This window comes from Apteryx rowi, unplaced genomic scaffold (genome assembly GCF_003343035.1).
Source record: "Apteryx rowi isolate R43461 unplaced genomic scaffold, aptRow1 scaffold_57, whole genome shotgun sequence".
NCBI classification, from domain to species: domain Eukaryota; kingdom Metazoa; phylum Chordata; class Aves; order Apterygiformes; family Apterygidae; genus Apteryx; species Apteryx rowi.
Window position 1 is genome coordinate 2,326,207 of NW_020450838.1, and position 16,705 is coordinate 2,342,911.

The window sequence follows — 16,705 nt, forward strand, 5'->3', positions numbered from 1 at the left end:
TGTGGGTCAGGGAACACACCAGACCCTGTTTCTGCAATTCCCAGTATCTTCTAAGAAGTGTGTTAGGCACCTTTTTCAGCATTTGGCACCTTTTCAGAGTTGGTATTTTTTATTTCCTTTCTATCTTGAGATGGTTTGTGACAGTGTGCTGAATTCTGAGTTGAACAGGCTTTAAAGAAATTTTATCTGGAGCAAAACAGCCTGAACTCTAAGAAGCCATWCTAGAATGAAGGATAAAGAGAAGGCATGTTTAATCCATTCATACTGCCATCATAAAGAAGCAATTTAAGTGGTCCTGAAACATCAAGATATAGTTGACTGCTGTAATACGTATCAAGGTCACTTGGTAACTTTTGAGTACTCTCTGCAACATATTTTCCCCTTAGAATTTGGCATAGGCCTTTCCTTTCCTCCTCTAGAACTCTACAGCCTTGTCAGCTTCCTGCACAGCTCATTAACTAATTGATAGAAGAGAACTTTTATTTCCCTAGAAGTCCATGAGAGCGCTCTCTGCTCTTGACTCTAGATAGTGGGTTTTCTGGACTGCAGGTGTTTTTAATGGAGGTGTAGTGAAGCTGTCTATCACAAGAATAGGTAGGTAGAGAAGGAGAAATGGTTATATCACAAATTTTCAACAAATGACTTACACCTATAAATAAGGGACAAACACTGAAATGGCAAAAGGTGGTGTTAGCAGAGAGATCTGCTGAGCATTTTCTTCCAGAGGTAGATTATTAACTCTTGGGAAAAATTCTTGGCTTSTTAAAGTCCTGTCCATGTTGAGGATGGGTTTATTAGAAACATGTTTTGGTCTAATATAGTTTAACAGCAACTCACTGTGTTTAAAGTAACACCAGGTTTGTATTACAGGGTCCTTTCCTACTCAATTTTTGTGAAGAATCTTTATTAGACAATGGATTTAGTTAGGGGTTCTGTCGCTCGTAAAATGTTTGAGTTCAGCCATGTTGGCAGGTCAAAACTTCCTTGCTTAGATGGTGTAACATTAGTGAGTCACCTGTATGGAAAGCTTGAATGAGTTCAGGTAAACCCAGGTTTTCTCTCAGTGTTGAGTAAGACCTCAACTGAGCAACAAAAGGCTCAAATTGGAGTGGAGAGGGGGGATTTTGCTGTGATTTTTTTTTTTTTTTTTGGCCCGGACTTTACACACATTTTTCTTAATCTGAGAGAGAAAAATGCCAAGGTGGTGTGAAACTTGTAACAGTTGAGTCAATTTGAGGAGGGAGAAGAGGATGGACAATGCAATGTAAAATATAAAATAATGTTTTTTCTCTTCCAACTTTATATAATTTTTTTTAGCAACAGTTCTCCAACCCACCAAGTGGAGCTCCTGCCTCCCAGCAATGATGTAAGTATATGAGATCATGTTAATGTGGTGCTTTTCTTTTTTTAGGACACTGGTGAACAGTTCATTTCAAGACCTTCTTATTCTTTTTGCAATGTAGCATCTCCTTCCTTCTGCTTCTATTCAAGATGCCCAGCAGTGGCTACATCGTAATAGGTTTTCTCCATTCTGTAGACTCTTCTCAAGTTTTTCGGGTGAGTTTAAACAGTCYGAATATTTTGTCTTATTCTGTTCTATGAGTACAGCTCATGCTTCCTATGAATAACATCTGCAGCTGGCCACTGTAGATGGGATTGTTGGTCTTATCCAGCATGATTTTCTTTTGTTTTTTAGGTTAGTTAGCATTTGCCAGAACAGATTGTGGAATCATAGAATAAATTAGGTTGGAAGGGTTCATTGAGTTCATTAGGTCCACCCCCCTGCTTGAAGCAAGTCCAATTAGATCAGGTTGCTCAGGGCTTTGTCCAGCTGAATTTTGAATATCTTCAAGGTTAGAGATTCCACAACCTCTCTGAGCAACCTCTTCAAATATTTAACTACCCTCATAGTAAAAAAGTTTCTCCTTATATCTAATCAGTATTTACCATGTTCCAACTTCCGTCTGCTGTCTCTCGTCCTGTCACTGTGAACCTTTGAGAAGAGTCTGGCTCCATCTTCACTATACCCTCCTATTAGGTAGTGGTAAACAGCAGTAAGATGGTAGAAGGGGGGAGGTGGCCAAGAACTTCAGACCTTTGAGGAGCCTGTCTCAGACTTCCAGTCTGCTTGCAAGGTGCTTAAATAACCTGGTGAATGTGGCAATTAGGGAAAATTGGACCATTTAGTTAAATACCTAGCTTTTATCTATGTTGGCTCGAATATCCTCCTGTGAACCACTGCTCTTCTGCTTGCTTCTAGCTATTTCACAATGATTGATTTGCAGTGTACACCTCTCTGAATTTGCAACATCTCTTGGCAAGTCTGTCTGATTTAGTTTTGTAGATTCTCTTCCCCCACCCAGCTCCTGCTGCCCATACACACAATTTGGAAGCTAAGATTTGCTTAACTTCTGAAAAAATACATTTTAAATATGTAGGTGCTGACTTACTGAAGATGTCTAAAGAAGATTTTGTTCAAATCTGTGGGCCTGCTGATGGAATTCGGCTCTTTAATGCAATCAAAGGAAGGTTTGTATTTCTTCCTTCCTTTTTTATTTATTTATTTATTTATTTTTTATTGTGGCAACATCCCCTGGTACCTTCAGTGTTAACCAAAGTTAATCCTTAAGCTTTAACATGTAGACCTCCTCTGTAATATTTCAAAATGGTCATCTTAGAGGCTTGAGTTCACAGTGAGGTTCAAATCCAAGAGCGGCTCAGAAATGCACCCAAACTCACACCTGAGTAAAAATTAAGCTGCATAATGTGGATCTCCAGTGGTTCATTTGCTACCAGCTGGTATCTTCTATCCACTTAATATGAGACACAACCTATGATACTCCGTTTTGGATTTCTGTCACAGGCAACCAAAAAACCTGGACCCTCAAATGACTCTCAGACTAACTTAGATGGCAATAACATCATAAGTTCTCCAGTTGGGCAGGATTCAAACCAATAAATGAAAGTATAGCGAACTTCTTGGCAAGTGCTGAATACTGTTTCTTCATATTTGATCCTGAAGAGATTAGGGTGCTCTGTGCTCTACCATCACCTCCCAGGAGGACTGTTGCTAGACCTCCTAAGACACCTTGTCGCCAGCTTTGAGACTATCCCTTAGCTAGTTATTTTTGCAAGGCCTGAATGATTCCATCTTTCAGTGTTTGGTTGCTTACTGGAACAATTTATTAAAGAACTCAACATTGTTTTCTAATAATCCATAGAAATGTAAGGCCCAAGATGACAATTTATGTCTGTCAAGAACCGGAGCAAAACAGGTCCCATCTTCACCAAAAACGAGAGAATGGAGACGGCGGTCTGTGTGGTAAGTTTTTAATACAGATATTGTTAAGCACTTGTCTGGTGAGAATGCTGCTTTGTGCCTGAGCTCCTGTGTGGGACACTTGGCATCCTGCATGTTTAAGGAGACCCAATTTGTCCCATTTTTGACACTTTTAGGCTAGTTTCAGTGCTACTGATTCCAACTTGAATGCCATCAGCCTAGGGAAGAGACCCAGCTTGTTTGAACTGAAATGTAGTTGGAGAGGGAGGAAAGTCTTCAGTACAGGGTAGCTTGAAGGCTTGCTGGTCAAGTGTATGTAGGTACCTGCCAGTGTAATATTACAGAAAAGGACAGTGATTTMATTTCTCCCCCTCTTCCCAACCAGCCCTGTGCCTCTGGGAAGTCACTGATCTCCTGTAAGCCAGTTCTTAGCAGGCATGTGGCATTTTATGTTAATGCTACTTCTTTTTTGAAGTCATTGGGGCTGACCAAATCAGAGATGAATTTAGCTCACAGACTCCCTGGTTTGGAATTATTTTAGCCCAATCTGTATAGATTTCCTTTTGGAATTTGCAAAATCACTTTTGCTCTTGCTTTTAAGTTAGTTACTTCAGCTTGCAATGTCTTTTGAAGCATGAGGTGTGAAATATCTGGGTGTTTTATAGTGTAAGTATAAAAAAAATAGGCAAAAGATGTTCTTCACTTCTGAGGGTGACTTATGAAATACCATGTCCAGGGCATCTGTCAGATTTTGGAGCAGACTTGAGGCTGTCCCAGGTGGATAGTAAAGTTTCTACATTTGACATCTGAAAACATCATTGTTTAATCAGTTGCTCACACAATCAGTATGTCTTGTTAAAAACCCCATGAAGGCAGGTAGTCTGAGCCCAGGGGAGGCGCACATAGACAGTCAGCCCAGCAGCTGTAATGAAAGCTTGAAAGGCAAAACCCTTTTCCTCCTTAGAAAATGAAAAAATATAGGTGGTTGGCATTGTAGTACACAGTTTAGTAACTCTGTGAATTAATTCAGGAAAGAAAACCAAACAGCATCTTTTAGTAAGAAAACATTTGAATTTGCATTTGAGAACGGGAGCTCTGTACATCTGATATCTTATATCTGAGTTACAGTTATCTACAGAGTATCACAGCAAAGGCACTATCCTTTTCTTATAAGGACTATAGCATTAAAAACTACTATGACATCCACAATTTGTTTGTAGATTATAACTTGTTAGAAAATATTGTGGAAAATGGAAGGTAGTTAAGTTTTGGAGTGAGGTTCTAATTCCAAAAAGTTCAAAGCTTTTGCAGACTTGCAGCTCCTAACTATCTCTCAAAACCTTCTCCAGAAGTATGATAGAATGAGAATGAAAATTTTACATAGTTCCTGCACACTGAGTGTCAATCAGGCACAGCTTTTCCACCTCATTGTTTCTACCAGTTGGAACAGATTTAAAAATTAATAGTTATCCATAGTTATCCAGTACATTGTAGCTTTTAGTTTGTGCTTATGGGGTCTATGGTACAACAATATCTAATAAAATACTGCTTCAGGGTAATGTCATATCATGTGTCTTACTACTGAATGGCACCTATTTTAAAATGTCAAAATCAGAAAAAGTACCCAAGAATATTAACAAGCTTATAAGATAATTTTTTTTAGTGCCCCATGGTGTCATAAGTCCCTGTGGGACCTATTGTCCCTTTGGGCAAAACTGATGTGGGTTTTATTTTTCCTCTGCATCCAAATACTGGGTATTTTTGTTCCAGTCATCAAGCTGCATATTTGGGAGCTGCTTTGAAGGTACAAAGCATGTTTACCTGCTCTCCAGATTTGAACCTTGATGTTAAACCCATTTGGTTGTTTGATATTGAGCATCGTGGTGTTGTCTGTAATCGCTACTCTCTCCAACTTGTTGCAGTATATCATGCAATCTTCTTGGAAGAGCTGACCACCCTGGAATTAATTGAGAAGATTGCAAACTTGTACAGCATTTCTCCACAGCAGATAAATAGAATCTATCGGCAGGGACCCACAGGGATCCATGTATTAGTGAGCAATGAGGTAAGGGGGTTAAAGCAAACTCAGGATCTGRTATGAGATATCAGAGCTGTAACAGCTCTTGTCTGATTTCTTGGAGTTAGAATGACCATTTAAATTATGGAATGAATCTTCAAGGATACTTGCAAGGTTACTGGTCCTAAAAAGTGAAAATAAATGCTTAGTGCAAATCATTCATGCATCCCGTTGATTTTGGTGTGATCTTGAGATCTTTGCTTTTTAAGAGAAGTTTTTAAAAATGACCAGTTTCCTTTTCATTTTGGCTGCTTAAACAAATCCTGAAGTGAAGATCTGAAGTGAGATCCTTTAAAGTTGAACAGAAGAATTTCCTGAAAAGGGCAAGTTTGAGAATCTGTAGGCAAGTAGTCTTAAATCTTGGCCAGTGATTACAGCCACTGGGTCAGAATGAGTGCTGCATAAGTGCATACAGTGATTTCATGGACCTCTGCTAGCTGTTTGTGTCCCATTACATGATGGTTTCATTTAGTCCATTCCATTAACTTGCAGGTTAATAGTGAGTTGCCCTTCTTCCTCTTTTTTTCCCTAAATGACTTACTCATTCATGCACCAGAATCACTTAAGGAGCTTCATTTGGAAGAAACATTGTTAAAACAAATGAAGCAGAGCATAGGTCTCAACTGGAGCCTAAACTGAAGGCTGTAATGCTTATTCCTAAAGTCTCCTTGCTATTTTGGCTTGATTAAATCTGAAACCTTAATACTTTACGGACATAAAGTGCTTGGAGGCAACTCTTGGTAGGGGAATTGCCTCAACCAGCCTGGGTGTAAGGGGGCTGTAAGTATTTATTTAAGTCAATTATTAACAGCATCTATTGCTTTATTTTTGTTTTTTCTTGTTCTAGTAGTATAGTGGCAAGAGTGAGGCACTGTATGAATGTACTTCATGCATCATTAGGCACAGGCACACAGACTGGCCAGTGAAGTTTGATTTGTGGGATGGGGGAGGGGTGGATGTTCAGCCGAGAAAGAGAGTAGGAAGATTAGTCTGAGGTGAAAAGGATGTTTGGTGTGAGAACTTACAGCTGGAAAATGCTCCRCTTGAACAATGTTCAATAGCTAGGAGAAGGCTTTCACTTAAAGCCGGATTTTCTGGGCTCATCATGAAGGGTTCAGGTCACCTGCCTTCCAAAGTTAGGTGTCCATTGTCTGCTCCATCTGTAGGAGACACCTCCAGAGGGTAATTTACCTCCTCTGTCCCAGATAACTGCTCTAGGATGGGATGAAAGATGGACTAYGGATGGTTTAAATGAGTAGTTCAGACTGGAGTGAGCTGAATCTCTTAACACCACCTCCTTAGTTAGGGGCCTCACCAGAACCTGCACCTGTTTTGAAAATCTAGTTGCTTCTCATGAATAACTAAAATAACTTTTGATGCTAATCTTACTTGCCATGATCTGGCTTGCCTCTCATAGGAGTTTCATTAAGATGCCTGTGCCTTGGTAAATACAAACAGGTAAATGATTCCTATAAGCACGTCAGAATGAACAGGTGGATGCTGCTGAGATGACTTCACAGGAACAGTATTCCTTTATTTAGCGAGGAGTCCATTTCTCAGTGCTGACCACCTCCAGATATTAACTCAGATGCTAATATAAACTCAAACGAGCTTTGTGCTTCAACTGAATGTGTGTGTGTATGTGTGTGTGTGTGTATTACCTGTGCTAGACTTCAGGAGATGAACTGTCTATGTCCAGCCTAAACTGGTACAGCTTCATTGAAGGCAATTAAGAGCATGATCTTTAATAGATCTAGCTGGAGTGGTGTAAGAACTCACAGGATCAAGACAAGCAAAGAGGATGGTAAAATGCTGAACAAGCCAGATCAGTTCCAAGGAAGCAATTAGATACAAGCTTCTCTTAAGCACATTAGCAGCTGCAAGGACCCTAATTAATCACTTGTGTACTTTAGTACTCTTATAGGCAAGGATACTGAGAACTGTGTAGGACTAGACACTAGTTGTTTGATAACTTTCCTTTAAAGTTTATACTGGTATTGAAAGTACTAAACTTGAACTAAATTGCTAAAAACATTTTGTGCTGACTTTTTTCCTTCTGCCACTCAGATGGTGCAAAACTTCCAAGATGAATCTTGTTTTGTTATCAGCACATTAAAAGGTATGTATTGCTGCTACTATTACATGCACTTCTAAAGATAATTTCACCTTTTTTACCAACTTTATTATAAACTCAGTGTTGGTATCCTAAAGAGATAAGTAATCTAATTTGGTGGCAGTCAATGGTGTTACACAAATTTGAGAGATTGATTTTTGCTTTCCTCTCAGTTACATTATTATAAAGCTTGCCTAATTCTCTTGGTGCCATTGATGTAAATGAGCAGAATATCTTCCAGTAAAATGCTAGAAGATGATAGTTTATATGTTGTATTTTTTATGCAAATGATTTGACTTAATGTTCAACATCACTTTCATGAATGGGTTGGGGAACAAGAGTGCAGACTATTGCAAGCTGCCTAAACCTGGACTTATACATCTGTGCTGTTTTCTAAAAGCAATGAAAAAATGCTTTGCCTTTCTTTGTTACAGCTGAAAGCAATGATGGCTACCACATCATTTTAAAATGACCGTGCTGCATAGAAAGACTTTAACAGCCTAAAATTTAGTGCCTCACTGAGATTGCTACAACCTAGACTGGAAACATGAAGAACCTTCTGGATAAAATGCTCTTATGACCTAAGAATTACCAAACCAGCTTAAGGAAAAAAATTGCTTTTACMGATATACATTTTTGGTTTTGTTTTTTTTGGAAGCTGGAGCTGAGAACATCCTCAAAGCTTGTACATGTTTCTTCCTCCCTCCCTTCCTCTCCAGACTTAAAAATTGTTGAGGTTTCTGCTTATTGCTTTGAAACATCTGATAATGAAAGATAAACAAAAACCAATTCTCTAGACCCCGCACRACTGGGTGAATTGATTTATTTACAGTTCTGAGTGCTCTCTTGCTTTCAACACACACCCCATTGCTGATGAACATAGGCTCCCTGGGGCTCCTCTTTTACTCTTTTGAGATGGAGGGCTTGGGGATAAATCCAAGAGCAGATTAGGCAATGTGGAAGTTGGATTTGGTGCCCAGTCCCCACCCAAAATGTTGACCCTGGAAGCCCATACTTAGGTGCTGCCTGCCTGTAGATGTGCTCAAACTTGATTATGTAAGGAGAGAATGTATGCCTGTACAACAGGATAATTTTGCAGGGTTCAAGGGAGGACAAACAACCTGAAGCAAGCAGTTCAGTACTGTACTTYAGCTTTAGAGTAGCCTCCTTGAATAGCATATATGAGGGTTTTCTGAGGAAATGTTTTGAACACTGAAAGCTATAGAGCTCGTGACAAATTCATGCTATGGATTTGTTCTACTATACAATGCATTAAGTAATTGCTGTTTTTGCTGTAACTGGCGATTAGGTTTTATGGTCTTAATGATTTTCTCCTGTTACTCACTAAAGTAAGTAGAAATAAGTTTTGATTGTGTTCAGGTAGTGGATAATCTTTAGTTGCTGCTTCTTACATTGTTGCTGTTTCACTCTTGACTCCTGTTTTAAATATCTACAACTACAATCAACTCCACCCTCCCTTGGTCTTTTGGGACGCCATCCAGGCTTCACTAAGCTGAAAAAGTGGCTTCTTCTGATGTCAGAGATGAACTGCATCACACCCTTCTTGCACAGATGAAGCCATTTCAATTTTGGCAGCTAATTAATAAGACTGTCTCCCAAAGTGAATGTCCATCTATCATGGAATTCTGCTACTTGAACATTTCAGTTTGCCCTGAATTGAGATGGAAAGCTGAAATATCAAAAATTTTCTTGGAAAGGAAGTTTTTCAAAAAAAAAAAAAATCATTGGAAAATGCTGAACAAAATGTTCTAGCATTTCAGAATGGAAACATTTAATTAAATCTGTCTGACCCTTAAAACAGTATCAATTTGAGCTACTGTTGCAGACCTCAGAAATTACCCTTCAAATGCTTCGTGCTCCATGTCTCCCCTGGGGCTGAGCTCTCTGGCGGGACTACAGGTCCCATGATGCACTACAGTGGGTTAGTCAAAGAGGGAATGCGTCAGGAAAGTTGGAGGGGTGCCCCGGAGTCCAGCCTTCTGGGAAAGACGGGGACATGCAGCAGTTGAATTACAGCTCCCAACTGACACTGGAGGAATCTGACAGACACGGATTGATACTTGTCTGACAGAAATGAAATGTTTCAAGTTTTCCCCACAGAAATAAACAGCAAAATATTGAGGAAAATCAACCTTTTTTTCATTAAAAGCATCAAGTTTTGCGCAAAAACCCACCCACCCCCACCATTTTTTTTTTACACCAAAAATAATGCTAGAATAGAAAAATTGTGTTACAATGGGAAAACCTCCAGCCAACTTGGCTAAAACTTYTGTGTAGCCAGAACCTTTATTTGCACGCTGATAGGGCTGCACGGACGTTGCCGTTCTCAACTGGCCTTTATGGTGCTTGCTTAGGAAGCTTAGGAACTTTTTAAATCTCAAGGCAAAATCATGGTAAAATGGGGAATAAATTCCAGCTTTACTTCAAGTAGGTGGCTACCTACATGCTGTTGTGTACCAGGTTAGTTTTGAAAGCCCACCTTTGAATTTTCTATGTAGCTGTTGTTTGGTTTCTTTTGTGTATTATTTTAATGGAAAATGTTTTGGAATTTCTATGTTGGCTGCACTTTTTCACTCTACTTTGTAATACTGGCCAATAACTGGCACGGGTACTATTTGCATACAGCTCAGATAAGCAAATCTGATCTAATGAGATGGATTTAAAAGAAGCATTGGCGTTGCCACATGAGTATAGTCTATACTTTGTCCATTTACATGTGATAGCACTGTAATTCAGGGGACATAGCAATAATGTAATGCAGCAGTGTGAAGAAAGGATAGAGGCACCTTTTGCTCTCAGTGTTAGAGACTAAGAACTGTGCTTATTTAAAAAAAGTAACTTGCTCTTGGTTATTTCAGAAACAAATCTTGCCTGTAAGGAAGTAGATCYGAAAGTCCTAATGCTATTTCAGTAGCACTTGATTGATTTTGAACAAAAATAACTCTCTGTTAGGGCTTTGTTATATTTAGATTTTTTCAAATCAAATTATTTTATACTGATATGAGGATGAATTTGACAATCTGTCTTATTCCCCTTTCCATGCTGTAACAAGATATAGCAGAGTAAACAATCATACAGATTATAAATGTTGTCCTACTAGGTGGGCTTTACTGTTTTATCTGTGTTAGCCTGTTTGTAAAGTTGTATAACTTCAATGTGTATGTAAGGCCTACCCTTAACTGACAGAGTACTTCTAGTCCTTTCTGAACCTCTGACCTGAGTCCCAGCAGAAATTTGGAAGATTGTGCTCAAGTAGCATATACATGCATGAAGATGTAACACAGCTAGTTTGGTGGTTATAAGAATATTAAAGCAATGTTAGTGTGAGATTCCTAGATTTGCAGACAGACCTTACCCTCTGCTTCCCAAAAACACAAAAGCAAACCCTTGGCCCATTGAAGTTGGTGAGTTTTTCCATGCAGAAACAAAGCAAAGTCTTCAGGATTTATTTTAGTGGCTTGTGTGAAGAACAAGAGTGAGACTTGTCTCATTTAACTTTACCTGTGTAAGTGGCAGGTAGTCTAGCTGATCGCTTGAATTCTCTCTGTGCTTGCACAGGGACTGGCATCTCTGGAGAGGGATTCATTTGCCCTATCTGAGGATGTGATGGCCTATAAAAGAGAGCTATTGTGTCCAAGAGGAAGTGTAAATGATTAATCTGGACTMGATGTCTAAATTCTAGATAGCTAAATACAAGGGAGATGAATATCTTCCCCCTGCCCCCATGTAAACATCCAAATGGGGCTTTGTATTTACRTTGCTCTTAAGTGCCTAGAAGGTAATGTTACAGTTAATCTTGCTCCCCCCGCCATTTCTTAAAAAAAGTAACATATGAAATCTCCTGCTCAAAGTAATATAAATGAGACTTTTTTTTTCAACTCTACATGTGGAATTTGTACAACAGGCCTTTATAATCTCTGGGTTGTAGGAGTCTTAACAAATCAGTTTGATATCCCAAACTGTCCACCTGTTAGTGGCTCTCATGATACAGCCTGTGAGTAGATGTGGGCTTGCTAGGGATGAAATGGCAGGGGAATCATACCATGAATAAAAACATGATGACTCCAGCCAGTGCTGGAGCCTGGGTTCTAGACTGATCCACRCTGGCTGATCTGGAATTATTTCATAAACTGATGCCTTTTCTCTGTCAGTTCAGTAAACTGATACAAATCTGTTAGTACCTGACTGGTGGTGATGGTCTCAGAACTCTTAGAAATGCCAGTTAAATGACACTTCAGGGTATGAGGTGGAAGGCACAAATAATCTGGTGATAGAAATTTGTGCCATCTGCCTGAGGTGGCAGGATTGGTTTTAGTAAAATTAAAGCTCCTATTCTGTCAGCTGGCCCTACTTGGTTAATTGGCTAAAATTTAATAATAATTCAGTCTGGAATATACTGGAGCTCTCATTATCTTGGAGTGAAATATAGTGGGCTGAAGTTCAAAGATTTGCAGGTGGTGAAAGGAATCTTGCAGTTGAAAAGTCCTGAATGGCACTCTCCTACCTAGTAATGTAACATATACATATTTATGCATATATATATATATATATACATACATACTGTACTGTATCAACACATATATGTGCTGAGTACTTGTGTCTTTTGGCTTTAACTGGTACTCTGCTTGTTTAATTGCAGTTCAATGTAAAAGGTTGATCAAGCTTAGAAACCCAGCCATTCCTTGGGTAGAAATGTAAAAGTTCATAATCGCGGCTTTAGGTGATTTGAATATGGTACACTTGGAATGGTGTAAATTTGATGCATTTCTGCAATATAAATCGCAGGCCTTGGTGAAGACAAGCATATTCTTACACTAACACTGCAGTTCTATATTGCAGTTTCTGAAAATTAGTTAGAGTAAAAGAAAAATAGATTGCCCAATGCTTTGTAAACTAGTAAGAGCTATTCCCTAAAGGAAACAACCATATGATGACTTTCCTAGCTTGATGTTGTATTGCTTAAGCATGGGCTATAATTCTAACAATCATCTGGTGGATGACTGGAACAGGTTTTTTGTTTGTTTCTGTTTTTGTTTTTAACTGTTCTCAAAAATGTGTATTCAGACTGTAGCTTTGTTTTCTCCTCCAATTATGAAATGGGTTAACTATGCTTTATGCTAGTAATACAATATTTTCTTAAGATTATAATGTTTGACAGCACAGGGTACTCAAAGTGGGGAGTGTTTGTTTGGCCTTGATCATTGTTACTGTGGGTGAATATGAGAAGGCAGACCAGAGGTATATTTTGACATCCTTGCCTCTGTCTAAAAATGAGTTAAGCTGGTGCCTAATTTTTTGTGCATTTCCGATTTGTGCCTTTTTTGTTTCTGCAATTCCCTCAAAATTCTTCTGCTCTCTGTGGGGGGACTCATTGTTAAGCAGCTGGTGTGTCTAACGTTTTAAAGTAGCCTGCTGTTTTCCCAGTTTGCTTGGGGTGAGTGTTTATCTTTCAAAGGGCTATGGGAGTTACCTCTCTTCACTGACAATGCAGCCATTCGAGATAGGTGATGCTGACCAAGCCGTCGGCGTTGGCGGGTGAGGGCAAGTGGAGGTGGGTAGATTGGAGGCTGAGGCGTACCAGTTGTGAGTAAATACTGCCACACTTTTTGTCTTTTTGTTTGTTCGGGGTTTTTTTGTACATGAATAAAAAAAAGCATATTTTGCACTGGCTATTGTACTGTTGTGCAGAAGAAATCTGTATCTAGAATCTGTGCTCCAGTCAAAATGCAAATAAACCTGTTTGTAAGAAGCGCGTGTTTTGTCTCTGCTTTGCTTGGCGTGGACGGGCCATGATCTTTTTGTAGCGTCTTGCGGTAACATGCAGAGCGGTGCTCCCTGTTGGAGGGTCAGAGGGCTAAAGTCATCTTTGTGAATCCCTGAGCTGAGGTTTTGATCTTGCTGAGGCCTGAGTGCTCAGTACTCAGCAGGATCAGGGTCAGAGTAACACTTAAGGGCAGAGGTGGGTTTGTCGCAGAGCACCCACGACAGAAGAAAATAACCGGGAGATGAGACCCACTGGCAATACTTGCCTGCCTTCCCCCTTGCACTCAGCAGAGACGGATGTCCTCTGTTCCCTCAGAAGTCCCCAGCAGACTCTCAGTAGAGCCAGTGGCTATGGGCTGAGTGTGGATTGGGCCCTATTGACTAAGGAGGGCAACGGTACAGGTAGACATGCTCTGAGCTTAAAGCAGTGCAAACAAATGGGAAGTTGTCCCAGAGGTTTACCAGGAAAGCCTCCGCGCCGGTGTGCGGGCACCCCACACCCAGGTGCAGCCCTCCCAGTGCATTCCTGGGTGGCTCCCCAAGAAGATCTCCCCACAGCCTGGCTCAGTCGCTCAAGTCTGTAGTGGACCAGAGGGCAGAAGAGCCTCAGGATCTGGCCCCTCCTGAGCATGCAACTGTAAGGTGCCGAGTGTCCTCTCAAAATCAATGGGATTGAAGTTTGCAAAGTGCTGGTGAGAGAAAGTCGATCATAGCCGAACGTCCTGCTGTCATTTTCTTCTCCTTTAGACTGACTTCATTTTTCAATAACACAATGCAGTGACCAGTTCATATCTAATCTGGGTCAAGGCAAGAGGAAAAAATGCCTAATAATTACAGTAACAATAGGCATAATCTTCAGTGAGAATACAAATTGTGTTAGGTAGCAGCTGGTTTTAGTCTTGCTGTGCTTAAATGACACAGGCATTTCAGAGCCCTAAGAGCGCTGGTCCTCGGTGACAGGACTAGTGGAAGTCTTTCCTGATAATAATGTTCTGTCCCATTTAGCAGCTGTCAGACACACTGGAGAAGCAGGCAGTGAGGTCTAGGTGGAAAATGTTCACAGTGGTTTGGCTGGGAACATTTCGGCATCCTTTAAGGGGCAAGCACTAGCTCTAATAATTTGTGTTTAGGAGATTGATACACATACATTCTCATTTTTCAGTTAGGGAATATAGTGCCCAGTTTGCAAATTCCAGCAGCCAAATCTGATGTTAAGTCAAAGAAAAGGGAATGGATATACTAACACGTAAGAGTGCCTGTTAATCTGGATTAACATTATCTGTGGACAGTTCAAAAGCTTGAAAGTGAACAGCTTTTCCCAAGACATTTGACTTAAAGAGCATTTTCAACTCCTTTGCTGAAGAAGTATTTGAATCACAAAGCTAGAAAGTGCTGCATGTACCTGTGTATGTTCATATAACAAAGTAGCATTGCCCAGACAATGTTCCAAGAGGAAGGTAAATGAGAATTTCTTTACTGAAAATGGCTCATCTCTTGATTATTCTTCCTGACTTGTGAATAAAGCATTCCTTAGAAGAGGAAAGGGACTGTCTACTCTGATTTTCTTTAGCTTAAAGTTTCACCTGAAGTAACAGCCAGGTTATTTTGATTCTGATATTAAAGTGTTTTAAGAGCTCAGTGCCAGGTTAGACAGAATCATCTCCAACAGATGACTGCTGGGATTCAACACAGCATCTTCAGCTTTAAAGTAGGTTCAACTCTGTCTACATCTTGTAGCCAGCAGTGGGGAGTCAGGTCAGTCACGCACTTAACGGTGGGAGACTTTTAGGCGATGCAGTGTCCAAGGCCAGCATTGCGGCTGCTGCTCCTCTCCGTGGACCAGCTGATGTTTGTTCGGTGCGTGAGGGGCTTGTGTACCAGGCTGCAAGGGCAAGGCAGCTCTACTGGCCCGTGCCACTCACATGTGCCATCCCCTAAGGCTTGCAGGAGGACCATGCAAATCCCTTACTGAGCGGTGGGGTGCCACGTTAGCGTTGTGTGAGCCAGCTCCCGGCACACTGCGAGCGGTGGCTCCCACCATCAAGCCTCAAGCAAAACTATTTCTCTGTTCCTGTAGGTCTGACCCCTGCGCTGGCAGGTGCTGCTAAATTCAAAAATAAATACCTGGAAGGTTGTTCACCTAAAATTATCTAATGAAGGGACTTTAGGGACAGGCAAAGAGGTAAAGCTATACAATTTAATTTCTGTGGGAAACAACCCAAAAGATAAGCTCAGAAGAGAAAGACCTCCTTGGGAACTCACCCAGAAGTCAGCAGCAGCTGTAACTGAGATTGGACAAGAGCTGAAAAGAGCATTTCATGAGCGAGGAAAGCCAAGGCCTTAGCCTGGAGCTTCTTAGACAAAGCTTTGGCCTAATTGCATGTAAATCCTCAACAGCAAGCAAATATTTTAAAATTATTTTTCCAATTTACCAAATAATACAGTCTTTCACTTAAAAAGATTAGTAACAACTGTGGGGCAGGCAAGGAAGTAACATCCCTTGCACTCTTTCTGTGAAAGAAGCTGAATATTTAGAAACTAAACATGGTAGGAAGGATTTGACCCTGCAATTTCTTTGTGAAAGCATTTTCAAAGTTTATCATCTCCAAGAAGAAATAATTTCTGGATGGTACTTCGGGAATTCAAATCTCCATGATAATGAAGTTTTCAAACCACCTTTGGGCAAGCTGAATAACAATGGGAATTCCAGTCTTTGTCCTATTGTATGCCTGTGATGCCACCTAATAGTTTAACCCATGATAGTAATATTGGGGAAAAGCTGAGTAAGGAACGGGCAGGTGACTTTACGCAGGAAGAAAACAGAGGTCAAGGATGCATAGTTGGAGCAACCCTGTGAAAGGAAACCTCAGTGTGAGAGCATGGAGGCTACGTACATTAAGCCAAATGCGTGCTTAGGCACAGCTGTCCCGCGGACAAAGAACATTGTCCCAGGGTAAATTATTCCAGAACCGCCCACAGTTTCCTGTTTACAGCAGATTCACCTCATTTCATGGCAGTGCCTATGTGGTCACAACTTTTGTTTCTTGAGGTAGCTGTATTTGCTTACTCWCACATGTGTGGCCTGGAAGAAATACTGTTCAGGAGAGAACATGCGGATAAATTTGGTGATTGTTTAAGTAGTTAAYGAAAAAAAGAAAAGAGAGACTTTCTGCTCTGCTTTTTCAAAAAACTTTGGCTCTGTTCTGGTTCTGCCAAAACTTGTTGGGAAGCGCTGGAAAAATTCACCTTGATGCCTCTGAAACAGGCCACCAGTGTTTGCAGAAGAGGGGTGCATGTTGCCCCCCTCAAATACAAACAAACACAGCCATGTCACTTAGACACTTAGACACCATGTCACTTGTTAACCTCCCGAGGCAGCTGGTTCAGAAAACACAACCTTACCAGCAGTGTGTCCAGGGAGGCATCTCACTGTATCGTGTAAACAAATGAA

At 40.5% G+C, this 16,705-nt stretch overlaps 1 protein-coding gene across 1 annotated transcript in view; it reads left to right on the forward strand.

Annotated features, from left to right (window-relative positions):
• Positions 1-7,942, forward strand: part of TFCP2L1 (transcription factor CP2 like 1) — a 33,783-nt gene extending 25,841 nt beyond the window's left edge. The window contains exons 9-15 of the mRNA XM_026082199.1: positions 1,318-1,366; positions 1,464-1,557; positions 2,439-2,529; positions 3,222-3,322; positions 5,203-5,345; positions 7,425-7,476; positions 7,905-7,942. Of these exons, the coding sequence (XP_025937984.1) occupies positions 1,318-1,366; positions 1,464-1,557; positions 2,439-2,529; positions 3,222-3,322; positions 5,203-5,345; positions 7,425-7,476; positions 7,905-7,942 (568 nt within the window). The remainder of the gene's footprint in view (positions 1-1,317; positions 1,367-1,463; positions 1,558-2,438; positions 2,530-3,221; positions 3,323-5,202; positions 5,346-7,424; positions 7,477-7,904) is intronic.
• Positions 7,943-16,705: the final 8,763 nt, after the last annotated feature.